At 40.0% G+C, this 16,645-nt stretch overlaps 1 protein-coding gene across 2 annotated transcripts in view; it reads right to left on the bottom strand.

Annotated features, from left to right (window-relative positions):
- Positions 1–13,370, bottom strand: part of ST8SIA4 (ST8 alpha-N-acetyl-neuraminide alpha-2,8-sialyltransferase 4) — a 104,640-nt gene extending 91,270 nt beyond the window's left edge. Inside the window, exons 1-2 of one of the 2 annotated variants that reach the window (XM_027100538.1) lie at positions 12,934–13,370; positions 6,341–6,472 (exon numbers count right to left, since the gene is read on the bottom strand). In XM_027100538.1, coding sequence (XP_026956339.1) covers positions 6,341–6,472; positions 12,934–13,046 — 245 coding nt within the window. In that variant the 5' untranslated portion in view covers positions 13,047–13,370. The remainder of the gene's footprint in view (positions 1–6,340; positions 6,473–12,933) is intronic. The other variant, XM_027100536.1, reaches the window with a different exon arrangement.
- Between the last annotated feature and the right edge of the window lie 3,275 nt (positions 13,371–16,645).

Below are 16,645 nucleotides of genomic sequence, written 5' to 3'. Positions count from 1 at the left end.
TTATCAGGCATTATAATAATCTTAACAAAGTACAGACTACATAAGAAGAGAATTGCTGGTGAAATCAGCAGCCATAGAGCATATGAATTGCAGAAAATTGAGAACTCTTTCATTATGTTAAGCACATGTGATTCTTCACAAAAGTTAACAGCTAGCACCAAGAGCAGCAATCAACTTTTGTACAAATTAACTACCACTTACTCGTTTGGTGAAAAAATTAAATAATGCCTGACACCTGTATTTCAACAAAAAAAATTTTTTTCATTTCCTGTGAAAATGACAAGCTTGACTCTAAAATGAAGACTGCACGGATGTGGTCAGATCGCCAAACTAGATGGTGTTATTTTCCTTTGAACATAATTTAAAGGGGTTGCTGTAAGTATTTGAAGATGCCACTCACAAGTAGTGGCATGTTTGCAAGCATGAAGTGAATAGAGGTCCAGATTTCAAAGAAGACTCTTTAGCTTGGAAATCCAAAACGGAAAATCCCCTTACTCATAAAGTTAACACTTAAACGCTTGTCAACTGATAGCAAGAGGGACTTTGCAATCACAGAACCTTTGCTGTGTTATAGAAAGTTAGCAGCAAAAATATTTTCAAACATATGTCTTCTAAATCTGAGTATAAGAGAACACCTTTAATTTATTCATTCTTAGGGAAAATTGATATTTAAAAAGTGGACTGTAAGAGTTCAGGAAGAAAATAATGCTTAATGTGATAAATAATTATTAAGTACAGATGATACTATTGTATGTATTACTCCAGTGATGTCTTACAGGCTCAACAGTTTACTTTTTAAATGGAAACAGTAAAAAATAGTAAAAGTATTTTCCAAGACAGAATACAAAATACCAATTCACCCAGTCTAATCAAAATATAAAAATGTAAGTTTCTTAGAGAAAACTCAGAACAATTGTTAGTGTTGAATTTGCTTTTTTAAACTGAAAAGGGTGGGGGGACCTTGAATGTCTCTAGTTTGTTCTTTATCCTGCATTGAACCAAACTTTTGTTTCTATTTTAGGGCTTAAATCTATACATGGAAAACTATCTGAGCTAAGATTCCTGGTGTAGGATGCAAGAAAGACTGAAAATAATTACTATGAGTGAATATATTGATAAAATGCTTAATATTTTCTGGTAACAGTAAAGTTAGTTTTTTTTTTCTCCCTAGTAGGCTGTAGGTATTTTTAGATTATAGATTTAACGGACTGTAAAAGTTCTATGGATTTGCTAAGTCTAACTGTTGTTCACACTGTAAATCTATAAAAAAAAAAAAGAAGAAAACTAGTGCTTAAATGTAATTAACTAAATATCACTGGAAGCCTGAAAAACTCTTGTACTTATGCTGAACTGAAACAACACGTTAAGTACTACCAAGGAGAATATATACACTTTGCTCAAAATGTACTTGATATAAATGAAAACAGCAAGTTAAACAAAATTACTTTAGAATGAGAGAGATAGAAAGAAAACTCTAACTTCTGGGCTCTAAGGAAGCATGAATCAACAAAAGCCGATGTTTAATATGCAGGCTGTACCAGAATAAGTTTTTGTAATATGTGGTTGAGTTACTACCAGATTTTTAAAGCAGAGGATTGTGTTTTTTGTGTGTGACTTAAAAGAACAGTAACAACAAAAGATTCCTTACAGGTCTCTGTCATTCTGTTAAGCATAATGTAACTTTTGAAACCCTATTCGAAAAGCGAACACCTAAGTTCAGCAACTGTTTTAACGATAAAGATAACTGATAGAAATCAGGAAATATGCTTCACTTTTGGTAAGACTAAAAAATTAGTCATAAAGATTATATTTTTTGTTAGGCAATGCTGGCTTAAACTGAAAGACTGGTTTAGACTGTGAAACTGACAGGAATAGATTCTATACAGAAACTTTTCAGCTGAATTTTCAAGTAGAACTTCCCTTTCAACATCACCCACCACTTGAAATAGCAGCTGCAGAGTCCTGGGGAATTAATTTTCTAAACATTGTTTTCACTTGTGAAATGTTACATATAGCTAACCTATCACCAGGTGCCACTCTTTCTTCTCTGTAGGTTTCCTGTCAACAACAAGCACATGTGCTGTGGCAACTAAAATTTAATCTAAATGACATTGTTGACTCCATCAGCAAGTATTGTGAGGCAAATCTTACAGCTGGAATGCATCTCAAGTTGAGAAACAAATTAGGTAGTGATACATATATTAGGAATCAGTTTTTGCAAACTTTTGACTCTAGACAAAAATCAGTGAATCAATTCAGTTGTTACTGACATAGTTTACTAAAAAGAAAAAAAAAAGTTTAAGAAATGCCAAGTGTTTCATTATGCCTACAAAAAGCAGACAGAACACAATTTTTTGTCTCAAGAGATTATTTCTGCAAGGCAATATGCCTCGAAGCTCTGAAAAAAACATAACCTATAGCTTGTAAGGGCTTCTGAGCTAAGGGTCTTAGCTGTCATAGGAAAAATATTCTAGTTAGTATTAAAAGAAAAACCCTGAGCACAACCAAATGAAAAGGCAAAATTGTCTCAAAAAAGCTTGAAGAAAGCACTTTTTAGTTTACACCTCAGATAGACATTTGATATTTGGCCCAGCATTTGGTAATATTGGATGAATACTATCTTATATTATTTTAGAGCAAAAAACTCAACTTCTCTGTACTTCATAAAGATGCATTTTAATAGTATGCATTTTTAGTATTAAACAATAGTCTTCCAGAAGATTTATCTCATAATAAGAGCTCTGGCTCCACAGTCAGGCCTGGCTTTGAAGCTTGGCTCTGGGACTAACAAGCTGTGTTACCCACGACGTGTGCTATTGAATTGTATGTGGACCTTTTTCTAAAGTAAATCAATGCATGCAACAGCAAATTCTTTTTGACAGGTGAAGCACATATAAGTTTGCAATTATGTTTAGTCAACCTGCAAACCTTATCTGGTTAAGAACTTCAATATATGATGACACTAAGAGTTGAAAATATTTTTGCTGACTAATTATGATGTGCTTATTCCGGTCCTGATGAGTAGCTGAGCTCATACATTTCTATACATCCATATCTGGTACTGTATGTAATTCTTTAGGTTTCTATCCAACATATGAAAAATGAGGGGGAAAGAAAGAAACAACCCGAAGATGAAAAAAGTCAAGTCACAAGTGTTGGACTTGACTAGATAATTTCTCAGTACAATGTTCACAGATATACTCACAACATCTGATACATCTTAAATGTATCATTTCTTAGCTTACAATAATAAAGAACTACTACCAATAACATCAAGCCTTTAACCAAGCTAATTAGTTTAATTGTGAAGTTAGCTGTGGAATTCATGAACTTCCCTAAATCTTGATGAATTTTCAAAGTACAATGAACTAATACATGAAACCGTCTCTCTCAGACAACTCCCCAGAGGTACAGTTGTTTGATGAATATATATGAATCAATTCTTGATGTGCTTATGAAAGTGGCAGAGTGCATATAGGGCTGGAAGAATCAGTAATAAGAAAGAAAATCATGTCTACAAATGTAAGGAAAAACAATTTATCTTCAGTGACTGTTTCACATTTTAATGCAAATAGATAAATAATTTATTAGGAATATCACAAGTGCATTATTAAGTTTAATGAGATTTTTTAAATGAGAAAGATTTGTAAGCAGAGTTCAATCATGTAAGATTAAAAATGATTAGTTGTAACATCTTAATCAAAAGCTTCAAAGTAGAATTTTGAAAACACTTGTAAAATATGCCCATACCCACTCATAGACACAAAATAATGTGGTTCTTCATAAATGCTACAGATGTGGGGAAAAAACAAAGGAAAATAACCAAAATACTTTAAGATTAGTTTCAAGTATGACTTAAAAAGAAAGCTAAGCCAATAATCAGGTATTTTTATATTCTAAATTTTTTATTATAGGTGTCAAATTGATTGATACTTACTAGTCACTACAGCTATAGGCAATTATAATTTTTATGAACTGTTTGTACATTGTACAGTAATGGTTTTACAAATTATTATTTCCTTGTAAGGAAGTGACAACTTTGTATGTCTTATTCAATATTTGCTCACTGTTTTATTGTTTACTTATCTGTTAAGGAGAACCATATGAAGAGTACTAACATTTCATTCATATTATTAGCTGTTATAATTGAAAATAAATCACCCTCAAAGATATGAATGCAACCCTCATTAATTTGTAAAGTTGCAATAATAAATTGCTTGGGTCAATTTATGTTAAATACCCTTAGCTTGAATATCTTAAAAATAGCAATAGATGTAGCCTCATGCACATCTATAGTATTCATTTTTTCATAGATACTAGGAAGGCATGGCCAGATATATTGATTAAACTATTGTTAATTATGTATTTAATTTATTTATTAGACTTTATCTGATATATTATTTAGCATGGCTAGATATATTAAACTGTTACAATTTCTTATTTTACTTTACTTTCTTCCATTACTTTCCTTTACCTGATCTACAGAGCCTTACATAATTGACACCTTTCTTGCCAAATCATTCAAACTTGAAGGTTCTCTTTCTAGGCATCCTCAGAGATCAAATATTTTCTTTTTTAATCACCCATATTTCTCTCTTTCCAATCTACTTCTAAGAAACATAAATCCTTACTCTGTGCTAAACTCAACTACACTGTATTTATGGCCCCATCTAGTTCCATATCCTGTAGCTTTTTCCTCATAATTATCTCCTCCCTTACAGGGTTTCTAAATTCAAATGTGGGTATAGGAGTATGAGTTAGTGAGGAAGACACTAGGTAGGTATCATGAGAAAAGGGAGCTCCAGGTGTAAAACTGTCAAACTGGAGAGCTCGTGGTTAGTGTTGGCTTTGGCCAAAGAGTTCTCAGGAGGAACACAGGTCCAGAGTTGTCACATTTTAAAATTTCTTAAGAGTATATGAAAATCTGTACTTTTATAAGGAATCTGCTAATTTTTAGTACTGCTTTAAGTTTCTTTTCACCCAGTTGAAATAAATATTGCTTTCTGAACATATTCTACACAGAAGACACCAATTTATAAACTCTGTCAGAGTTGCACTACATCACATGCTACTCATCTCACTGTTCTTGCACTCTGCCTACAAATACACAAAGTTCACCCTAAACTAAAAACAGCCAAACATACACCACTTGACATTGCCATGGTTTGATTCCTGTCTCCATTCCAGTCACTTTGAAAGCTTTAAAACAAAGTAGTCTAACCATTCCTGCATTTCCATTGCACCCATTTCTTTTTAATTTCCAGACATTCTTTCAACTATATTTCAACATGTAGTGAGTGCCTTTGCTGCAATGCATTCTATGAATTGCGATGCATACTCTAAAGATGAAGGTAGTAGACTCTTCCTTAAAGGGGCTTATAATCTACATTATACGTACGTGTGATCCAAGAAGTGAGGAGGTAGAAACCCCAGCAGATCAGCAGCTTACCCTCGTAACCACTAACCTACTCTTACAAAATCTGTGTGTTCGTATCCAATCGTGGAGTAATTAGCATTTTGCCAATACTAGAAAAATGCAATGATTTTATTATGTAGAGGACGGCTGTTCTCTTGAACTTTTTTAAAGAGTTCTGATTTACTGAAATGCTGATTTAAACATACCAACCAATAGAGCAACGTAACTATAGAGAAAATGATCTGCTTGCTTCCTCCATAATTAGGAAGGTCTGGCCCTAACTTTCTTATTAGAGAATTATAATTGAAGAAAACAAGATATAATGGATATATGTAGGCACTGAGTTTGATTTCAAGAGCTTATCTAAGCAAAAATACCAGAATCTTACAGAGAATAAACCTGTACTCTAGAAGACTTATTTGCTAATTGTTACCTATTTAGGGTATAATTATTGAGATTTTTATTATAGGAGCACACATAGAAATACCCCTTCATAGAATAAGTCAAATTTATTTATAATTGTTGGCTAAATGGCAGTTGAATAAGCTCTACTTATATCCAGTGTGAGAAAACACAAGATCAGTATGAAGACTTTAGAGAAGTTAAAGATAATTCTCAAAATATACGTCCATCCTGAGTAATAAAGAAAAGTGTGTTAAACATTAGGATTCTGTCGAACATTTTATTTCATTAGTATAAAGACAGTATATTAAAAACTCACATATTCATCCTTATATTTCTGGCTGTATAATGATTTCAGTTTTATAGTTTCACATCCTTCAGTGAGAAACATTAACAGCCTGTTCATTCTTACTGAAGTATTCATACTTAAACTATAAATCAAGCATTCAATATAAGTTTGCCAAGCCCAATGTATCCTAGAACATGATATGAAATTTATTATGCCTTATTAAAGAAACTCACCTTATCTCTAGGACCAAAGAGGAATTGATTTTCCAACCTTCTACAGAATGCTGGAAGACTGAAGAGCCAGACTTTCGAATGATTTTATCCGAACTATTGACAAGTGATCGACTCAAACACAGCTCACCATCTCTGAAACAAATCACAATGGCAGCTTTGTGAAAGTAAGAAGCATTTTGTATAAACAGCATAATACATAATTTGATTTAGATTACTGGTGACAACTTGTAGATACAACTTTTTCTACCTGTTAGAAGAAGAGGTGTAAGCATGATGAAAGGTATTATAAAGATTAGGTGAATATGACTTTATCAGGAGAATCATTTACACTTATTATTTTACTTATTATTTTTGAAATAAAACTATTTTTATCCAAAGAAAAGACCTTTGTAGTATTTCAGGAAAAAAATTCTCATGGCAGTTCTGTTCCCCTTTAGCCCCTCCCTCCCCTGCTGTGTTTAACAATAGAGACAGGATGTTTGGCCAATTCTCCTGCATCTGTGTAACTGTGACTCCTAAGATTGTCACAGAAGACATACAGACATAATGGAAAGAGCTTTTGTTTTGGAGTAAGAAGTCTTTGAATGTCAGGTGATCTGGGCATGTTTGTGATTCTATCACTTGCTAGCCCATATGTCCTTTGACAATATTCTCTTTCACGGTGGTAAAGCCACCGTGACTTTACCTTACCTTGAAAATTGCAAAAACATTATCTAATATGCTTTGACTTTGTGAGAAGTGGAGCTCTGCACGTGAAAGTAATTTATAAAACACAATTGAAGTGCTAATTCTAAAATTACATTGGTCTCAAAACATCTCAACAATGAGATGCTTCCCTGATAGTTGGTGGTGGGGAGATAGAGATTGCAATGGGGGGAAAACTCATTCAGTAGCCATTATTACTGGTATTTTCTGTTATATCAAATAATTAACTATGCTATCCCCACCAATTAATAGCAATAGGCAAGTATATCATGCTGCATGCTACTAGCAGGGGTGTTGGTGGTAGGTGACAGACACCTATGATCGCATTTATACCATTAGTACCTTTATAGATGGACCTCTTCATTGTTCAGTAGACTATTCCTTGGTACTTTATACAAGTAAACCCGGATTCAGAGAATAAAAAAGCCACCTCTCTAGGCATAGCCCTTTCAATATCTGTATTTCATTACATGTCACCTCAATTTTTTAGAATCTCAAAAACATAGTTAAAAAGTAACATGACTAGGGCTTCCCTGGTGGTGCAGTGGTTGAGAGTCCGCCTGCCGATGCAGGGGACGTGGGTTCATGCCCCGGTCCGGGAAGATCCCACATGCCGCGGAGCGGCTGGGCCCGTGAGCCATGGCCGCTGAGCCTGTGAGTCCGGAGCCTGTGCTCAGCAACGGGAGAGGCCACAACAGTGAGAGGCCCGCGTACCGAAAATTAAAAAAAAAAAAAAAAAAAAAAGTAACACGACTATTTGCTCAGTCACAAAGTCTAAATCTGTGTTTATTATGTAGGCAATCCTCCCCTACTATCAATGGAAACATTGCCTGTGCAACAGCTGCTAGATGAATTCTGTAATTGGAGGCTGATAGTTTGGTATTTTGGTTTGCATTCTTTTTTAAACATGTAGTTCCAATTTGAAGCAACTCAAAGCATCAAATGCAACTACTCCCTGTGAAATTTAGAACTCTATAAAAATTAATATTTTAAACTGTCCTACTGATGAAAATGATACACTTGCATGCCTATGCATGGCTAATCATAGTCATTTTATAGAGGTCATTTAGGATGCAAGGAAACATAGGGTGCAATTACTACTCAGTAGCCCCGAGTCAATTCTTATATTACACGTCTAATGATAATAACTATTACATGTGAATGAAAACGTGGATATACGGAGTTAACCTTCACACTTTTGGAGATACGCCTTCAAGAATATGGACACAAACTCTCACCATTTCTAGGGGTAGGGACCTTCCCCATCTTCATCTTGTTAATAACTAACTGTCCTGTCAATATCATCTTTTTCTAACCACGGATTGCTACAATTAAAATAATTATTTTCACCACCAATAAACTTTTACAGAAGAAGTAAGCTGGCATTTTAAATATCTGTGGGAGATTGCTTTACTGACAGGTAGATAAAGATACATTTTTATACGGCAGAATGATTGCTATGATATTGTATGGAGGCTTTTCAGAACCTCTAAGATTTAAAAAAAGTGCTTTAAAAGTTTAAATCAGTTTTATATTAATGAAATGCTACCACATTACTCTGCTCTTTGAACTGGTGATAAGTCAAATTTCAGACTTTTACCACTGGAAAGAATTTTGAATGAAAATAGCTTACAACTAGTCACACTTCTTGAAGTCAATGGAATTCATGAGTGAGAAGGCCAGGCTGCCAGCAACCTGAGGCTCTGGAGCAAATTTCTTTGTATAAGGTTAAATGAGTCCCAAGGGGTTTTTCTGCTTGTGACCTTGGTAGTACTCGGTCTGGAATAGGCTTTTCCTTCCTGTGAATGCAAGGCATGAAGGATGTTGCCACCCCCTACTAGTTTCTCATCCCAGATCAGAGACGAGTGCTAAACAGCTGCACTGAAAACATTTCTCTGATGGGGCTGTATACAGGAAGATTCAACACGTACTTCTAAAGGGATAATTACACAACATATAAAAGAAATAAAGCAATATATATTATAAAGTATCCCTGCTTATATCGAGCTAAGAAAAACCCAGTTAGATGGTCATCTATGCGATACCAGTGACAGAAGCTAATCAGCAGTTATATTACTAGTCTTTACAAATATTTTTCTTTGAAATATGAGTTGCCAGGCATCACTACAATTTATTCTATTAATTCTGAAGTACATAACACACAAGATTAATTTTCGTTCATGAAATTAGGTCCCCAAAAGCCCTGCAATGAACCCCACTGTAAGCTCTTCTTGACTTGGCTTTGGAATGAATGTGTTCCCTTAGGTTAAACTTTCTCTTTAATATAAAAATTTAAGTCATTTAAATGAAAAGAACTTGCATCAAATTAAGCCTGAACACAAACAGCAGGCAATTCTGTGTTTTCATTCCCTAAGTGCCAAACAACTAAAAATAAAGATGCGATGTACTACCTTAACTTACAGCCTATGGCTTTTAGTAGAATTCCAAATATAACATATGAAGTAACATGAAGATTCTGGTTTCCTGAGTTACAAGAGTGTGTTTCCACCCTAGAACAAACTGGAACTACCATTGCTAACAGTGATAATACTCTAAGTATGAATGCTTATCTCCACTGTCACTTCTATCATAAGTTTCAGAACTAATACTGCTGATCATCTAGTGAGACAACCTAAAGTACACAGTCAAATTAAAAATGAAATCTGTAGATAGTAAGGAAAGTAAGTTAAAGTGTCATTTAAAGTCACCCAGGAAAACAGTATGTAGCAAGTTTTAAGGAATAATAATCAAAGCAAATGTCTATTTGGTATTAAAGTTTGTTACACTTTCAAATACATTATTTCATTAAATGCGTATACCCACATATTTTTACCTGTAGGACCCTTAAGTTAACATATTTCTAATTATACCAAAGAGCACACAGAGTCAGTAAAATTACAGGCCAGTTGTGAGACAAGTGCCATTTTTCCCATTAAGAAAAAAATATCAATTAAGAATAGACCACTTCACACCCCTAATGCCCTTTCAGTTAAACTTCACTAGTCAACAGACCAGGCAATTGATAGGTTAGCTTCGAAGGAAACAGTTTTAAATGTCCAATTATTACTTGACCTATTCTCCAATAATTCCATATTACAAATATGCTGCTAATATTCCTCTGGAGAAACGAGAATGTGGATGGTTGGTAGGAAAGGTGGGCTGCTGTTCTTTTTCCTTCTCTGTGGAATGACTGCTCCATACTGCATACAAGAACCTTGTTACACTGACTCTAGATGGGGCCTCCAGTGTTAAAACGGAGGCAGGTCGAATAGATAAAGAAACTGCTGCCTATTGCAAAATGGTAGCAGGGAAGCTAAATATGAATCTAGGAGGATGTTCTAAGAATTGAATCCGCTGCCCACTGGCAAGGCACGCAGTGTCCCCCAAAAGGTCAGGGACTGCCGTTTACCTCACTGCTGATGACTGGCCTGGGTTCTGAGGCCAAACCGCCACTCTAGTTTACTCATCTCAAAACGAGTCCCTCCACGTGGCTTGGGTAGAAAGAGAGTCAAGGAGAAGAAGGCCGTTTGATGAGTCAACTCCTCCACCAGAAGCACTATTCTGGAGTTGAAACGAAATTATAAACTGGTATCACAAGCTTTTCCTCTGAACGTTTCATGTGAGGGAAAAGCGAAACAGCGCTCAGGGGGAACTACCTGTCCTCACGTTGCCCCCGGCAGCGCCAACCCCGAGGGCTCAGGGAAGAGCTGGCGGCGGCCGCCTCGACGCTGCGGGGCACCGGGAGACGCGCGCTGTCTCGCCTGCACGGCCGTAATTGCGGGATTTAATTAGGAAGGAGGAGCCCGGTTGCCGACTGAGCAGCAGTTATTATTATTATTTTTATTTTTAAAGGGGGCCTGATTCCTGCAGTAAAGGCTTCCGCGTCTCCTCACTCATTCTTCCACCCCCGCGGCCAGCTCTCGCAGAGCAGCAGTTGCTCCGCCGCGCACTTCTCCTTCTGTTTGATGAACCCGCGCCCACCCCGCGCAATCTCGAAGGAGCAGGGAAAGCAGGCTCAGCCCGAAAAAGGTGCAAGAGAATCCCCTCACCCCCAGCTGGCCCGACCGCCGCGCCCCTGCCTGCGCCCGCCTCCTACTCCTCCTCGGCGCCCTGGGCAGCGCCCACCGGCCGGCAGCGTCCAGGAAAGGCCACGGGAGGAACGTCGCCCGGGAAATGAGGCGCATCCCAGGTCGGTTATTTGACCCGGAGTACTCGGGATACGCTCCTCCTTCCTGCCGGCGGCTAAGGGAGGCCCGGAGAGGACGCCTGGGTGGCGTGTGGCGCCTCCTCTCGCCTGCCTCGTCCCTCCCACTCTCGCTCTCCAGGGTTGCCAGCCAAGGGCCCGAACCTCAGAGTCCTGGCGAGGCTTGGCCGCTTTGTCTGGGCTCAGGCATATCTTCGGAGCCCACCAGCCGGGAAGGGAACAAAGAGCCTCGACCCCCACGCCCCAGCCTCCGCCTCTCCCCCACGCGCCGGTTCACCACCTTCCTGAAGACCCCTTTGTCTGCCTGGGAAGCACAGGTCTCTACCGGGGGTGCCCACACCCCCGCCCAGAGTCCTTCTTTTCTGACAATCGAGCTAGGCTGAATTTTCAACCCACCCACTCCCTGTGTTAACATCATACAGTTCGGCGTTTTTCCCCCCAACATAGACCATTTAGAGATTTGTTGATGAATAACAATCAGCCAGCCCATCCCTTATTAGCTTTTTCATTCTCTTCCAGTCGCTTTCGACTGTACTTCTATGTTAATTTTCTATAAAATAACAATTTCTTCTGTAAATTTAAGCCGGCGTCTTGCTGACTTAAATTCTCATTACTTAGGGAGGAGCAGGAATATTAAGTAACGGAGTGCATTAAGTTTGTGTGTGTGTGCACGCGCGCACACGTTTTAGCAGTCCTGTCCACCGCCCACCCCCGACCCCACCCGCCCCAACGGCAAGGGTTCTATCTTGGTTTTCATAAATCTTAGGGAAAATAAAAACCAGGCTGGCATCTCTGCCAGTGTGGAGTTTCCGATAGCGATAGCAGACGCCTCCGGATGAGGCAGGATTTCCGAAACAGGACTTTGAACAGAGTTGACAACCAGGTTCACATCCTCAGAAAACGCTTCCAAGCTATGTAAGCAACACAAAGTTGCCACCACCTCCCGGGTAAACTTCAAAGACACAGAGGCCAGGGGGGAGGGAGGAAGGAAGTGTGATATTTAGAGAACTTACTGGGGTGGAGGAAGATTCTGAACTCATCTAGACAAACTAAAGAGCAGAAATATAGTCTGTGTGAAGCTACAGCACCCAGTTTCCAAAACTGTAACCATGACGCCCATGGGTTTTACCCACGGACAGCAAATAAGGAAGTATAGTTGTTTGACCTGGAGTTTCTAATCAAATTATGATACACAGATCTACCCGACAACAAAGAATTGTAAAGAAACAGAGGAGACACATTTCCTGCTTTCTGAGCTTTAACTTCAGCCTTTCAGGAAGCCAGCTTTCTCTAGTACCTCCCTAGAGTGATAGGGCAGAGAAAGAAGGAAGGGCAACCAGATGGTGAATAAAGACATCTAGATTGAGTTCTGCCCTGGGACTAAAAGGACAAGGGCACCCATTCTTTGTTGATACTTCTGCAGTGACTTCTTTGGCGTGCGAGCCCCAGCACCAACACAACTGTCACTATCACCGCACAGGGCAAGTTGAACTCGTACTGAGAACCCGCTGTAGAGAATCACACACACCTCAACAACAGCCTTTGTTATTTAATTCACGAGACTAAACACTCACAAGCTGACATCAACACAAATACTACCCCAACCCTCACTCTGTCGTCTATATTCACATTTCATTTATGGCTTGACTTTTTATCATATCCTAAAATGAAGCTTTGCATTTACCCGATGAGTTGCGTCTCCTGGTGCTCCTCAGTTCTTGCTATTTCTTTTGTTTTATAAAAGATCAGGAGCAGACTTATCGTGCAGATCGTCCACCTCTTCCTAATGGAGCGCATCTTGGGTGCCCGGGAAAGTCCTGGTTGCCCCAGCTCCCTCACCTTCTTTTCATATAAAGGCTCCGTTTGGGGGAGATGTAGTCGCGGGGAGGGGGGGAGGATCTGTAAAATGGGAGGAGAGCGTGGAGCTGGGATCTCAGAAGCAGGTCTCGAGGGTCCTCTGCGGCCAAGCTCCCGCTGGTCCTCGAGCGCTGCCCAGCGCACTCTCTCGCGGTTCCCGCCAGCCCTAACCCGGTCGCTCCTCGCCGCCTCCCTGGGGCTCAGGTTTTTTTCCGAAGAGACACCTTGTACATTGGAGGTGGCGGCCGCTTCTGCAGCCGGGTTCGGGGGCGTCACTGGCCCTTCCCTTTTCCTAGCATGGAAATGATGAACAAAACCAGCCAATCACGGGACTCAGGGGCGGAGGCTGCTGTTGCCTTTCGTCGCTGGCGGCTGCTTGGAGAGTAACGTCGCCGCCCTTGCCTGAACTGTGCAGAGAGAGGAAGCTCACAAGCCCACAGTCGTGTACAAACACAAGCACACACACACGCACGCACCAGTGCTCGCACACCGTGGGAAGAGAGCAGCGCACTAAGAAGTCAGGTCGCCCTCTCGGGACACCAAAGTGTTAGCTCTGTGGACAAGGAAGCACCGAGATAGTCCGTATCAGCGTGGAGAGGACACCTCAGCTGGGGACAGATCGGACACGTCTGCTCTATCGGATAGAGCTGGTGGGTAGTAAGAGGGGTACTTTCTTCCAAGCGTCTTTGCTAAATATACACACACGCGCGCGCGCCCTCTTAAGTGGAGTGAATGCGGGGAGGGATAGGGAAGGAGTTTATATTCCGTGCACCGCTCAATCCGGAAAGTACAAATACACACGCGAGCAGATCAGCCGATCGCCCACTCAGCGTGGGTGGTGGATGACGACCCCGACTCAGGATTCTGCAGGAAACAACTGATGACAGAGGTGTCATTAGGAACTTCATGGATATTTATGTGACTCGTTCATTGCCATTTGGAAACTCCTCACGCAGGAGTCAAGGAACTCCAATCCCACTTGAACCTCCCTGCTGAGAGACAGGATTCTGAGAAAAGTAGGACCTCCTTTTCAAATGCAAGTACACCTATACACACACACAACACACACACACACACACACACACACACACACACGAAGGAAGGAAGGAGAAAAGAAATGAAGGAAGAGAGGAAGGAAGAAAAGAAGGAAAAAAAATGGAAGAGCCAGCTTTTCTCTGAAAGTCTTAGTAATGTGCATTTAGCCTGATTTTCACCCTCTCCTCCCCTTTACTCTTTGTTTTTACTTCTATTGTATTGTGTGGCAGGGGCACTTTTCCCGTCCTAGGTTCTAGTTTTCAGAGACCTTCTCCAAGTCTTGAATCTCCGCCCTCACCCAGAGAGAAGCTTGCAACTCAGGTTGTACCATGCCTTGGCTTGGCTTTTACTGAGGGGTGGTGGAGGTGGGTCGGGAGCCACTCCTCGGGTGACATAGTGCCTGGAAGCCAGGATTTCCCCCATCTATTTGAGCAGGTCCCAAGCTCTTCACCTCCACCCCTTCCCCCAGAGCCTCTCAATTCATTTTCTTGTTCTTTCAGGTTGAGCGGTGTCTCCAGCTGTCATCCACTCTTGGCCCCTGGGGTTTACACCTTCCTAAACCCAGAAACGGTGAGGTTCACCCCCAGTCCTCTGCTGGAGGGGCGCAAGAGTGGCTGTTCCCATTTCCAGTCCCTTGACAGCTTAAAATAACAAGGATAACAGCCAACACCTTTGCTTGAAAACCCAAGAGCCCTGGCAATGTTTGACATTCTTCCCCTAAGATGTAGAAAGTTAAGAACCTCTCAGGTCTCTGCTCACAGCAGAGCGAATAGGAGGTTGGGTCTAAAATACTCAAAGGAGCAAGTAATTATGAACATTTATTGACACTACAAGTGGCCTACCGGGAGCGTTTCGAGTTTATTGATGTCTAGGCAAATCCCACTTGCATTAATGCAGCTCAATCACACTGCCTTCTCAATTAGCAGAAACTGCAAGAATAAAACAGCTTCTTATTTAAGTGAAAAGGGTACTGGGGTGCGGAGGGGGTGGGCAATGCATGGTTAGGATGCTAACTTCTCTAGGTTAACTTTTGATTTTTAAGCAGTAAACAAATATATTCTGGATTTCAAATAAAACATTACCTGCTGCTGCTGATGGAGTAATATGTATCACTTAATTAAATTCATCCAACATTTCTTAAGCAATTACTATGGGCCAGAAAATACATGTGGGCATGGGAACATAGAGATGAATAAAATACAGCATCTAACCAGACAGAAAGATCACGCACTCAGAGGGGGACAGATTGTGAAAAATAAATAAATAAAAATAAGTTGCAATATGGCACCATGAACTAACAGCGGCATTTGAAGTACATATCGTGTATCTGGGTAAGCTACTGGATGGAAGCAGATAGAGTGTTTAAGTCTTGGGGAGCAAGGAAGGTGAGTTTCCTAGGAAAGGGCACACATAAACTGGGGTTTGCAAAGCTAAGGGGTAAGCCAGGCAGAGGGAGGGTAGAACACTGCAAGCACAGGAAAGAGTATATATACACAGAGAGGAATAAAATGCAGGAGCTTTGGGGTAGATCAGTACTGTTGGAACAGGGAATGGGAAAGGAAAGTAGTGGACATAAGTCTTCAGTGTGATCATAATAATCTATAGCTACACAATGTCAAATTGTCTTCTCTAATGGGAAAGTTGCAGCATGAAAATCTTCAAGAGCAAAGTGGGTTTAATTCATGTATTAAGCTATAAGTTTGGCGAAACGGTTCAGATGGCCCAAATGAAACAAAACAAATCCACCAACAGCAAAACTAAAGCAAACCAAGAACTAGTTATAGGAATACATGGCAGATTTAAATGCCTAGGGAAAAAAAAAAAAAAGAACTCTCCAGTCGTATAATGCTGCTGCTTCTGAATTTGTTAAGCATAGCACATTTTATTGATACATAGAAGTGAACACTTCTGAATGACTGATAATGGTTCAGTGGAACTCAAGAGATTCCCCTGCCCATATTTGAACAATTAAGTTTTTTTTTAACATCTTTATTGGAATATAATTGTTTTACAATGGTGTGTTAGTTTCTGCTGTATAACAAAGCGAATCAGCTATACATATACATTTATCCCCATCTCTCCTCCCTCTTGCGTCGCCCTCCCACCCTCCCTATCCCACCCCTCTAGGTGGACACCAAGCACCAAGCTGATCTCCCTGTGCCATGCGGCTGCTTCCCACTAGCTATCTATTTTACCTTTGGTAGTGTATATATGTCCATGCCACTCTCTCACTTCATCCCAGCTTACCATTCCCCCTCCCCGTGTCCTCAAGTCCATTCTCTACGTCTGTGTCTTTATTCCTGTCCTGCTCCTAGGTTCTTCAGAACCATTTTTTTTTTTTTTTAGAGTTCATATACATGAGTTAGCATACGGTATTTGTTTTTCTCTTTCTGACTTACTTCACTCTGTATGACAGTCTCGAGGTCCATCCACCTCACTGCAAATGATTCAGTTTCATTTCTTTTTATGGCTGAGTAATATTCCATTGTATATATGTGCCACAT

This window comes from Aethalodelphis obliquidens, unplaced genomic scaffold, assembly GCF_003676395.1.
Source record: "Aethalodelphis obliquidens isolate GAN/ISIS:26980383/991018 unplaced genomic scaffold, ASM367639v1 scaffold4, whole genome shotgun sequence".
Classification (NCBI taxonomy): domain Eukaryota; kingdom Metazoa; phylum Chordata; class Mammalia; order Artiodactyla; family Delphinidae; genus Aethalodelphis; species Aethalodelphis obliquidens.
The sequence above is the reverse complement of the archived record's forward strand: the minus strand, read 5'-3'. Positions and strand labels throughout refer to the sequence as shown.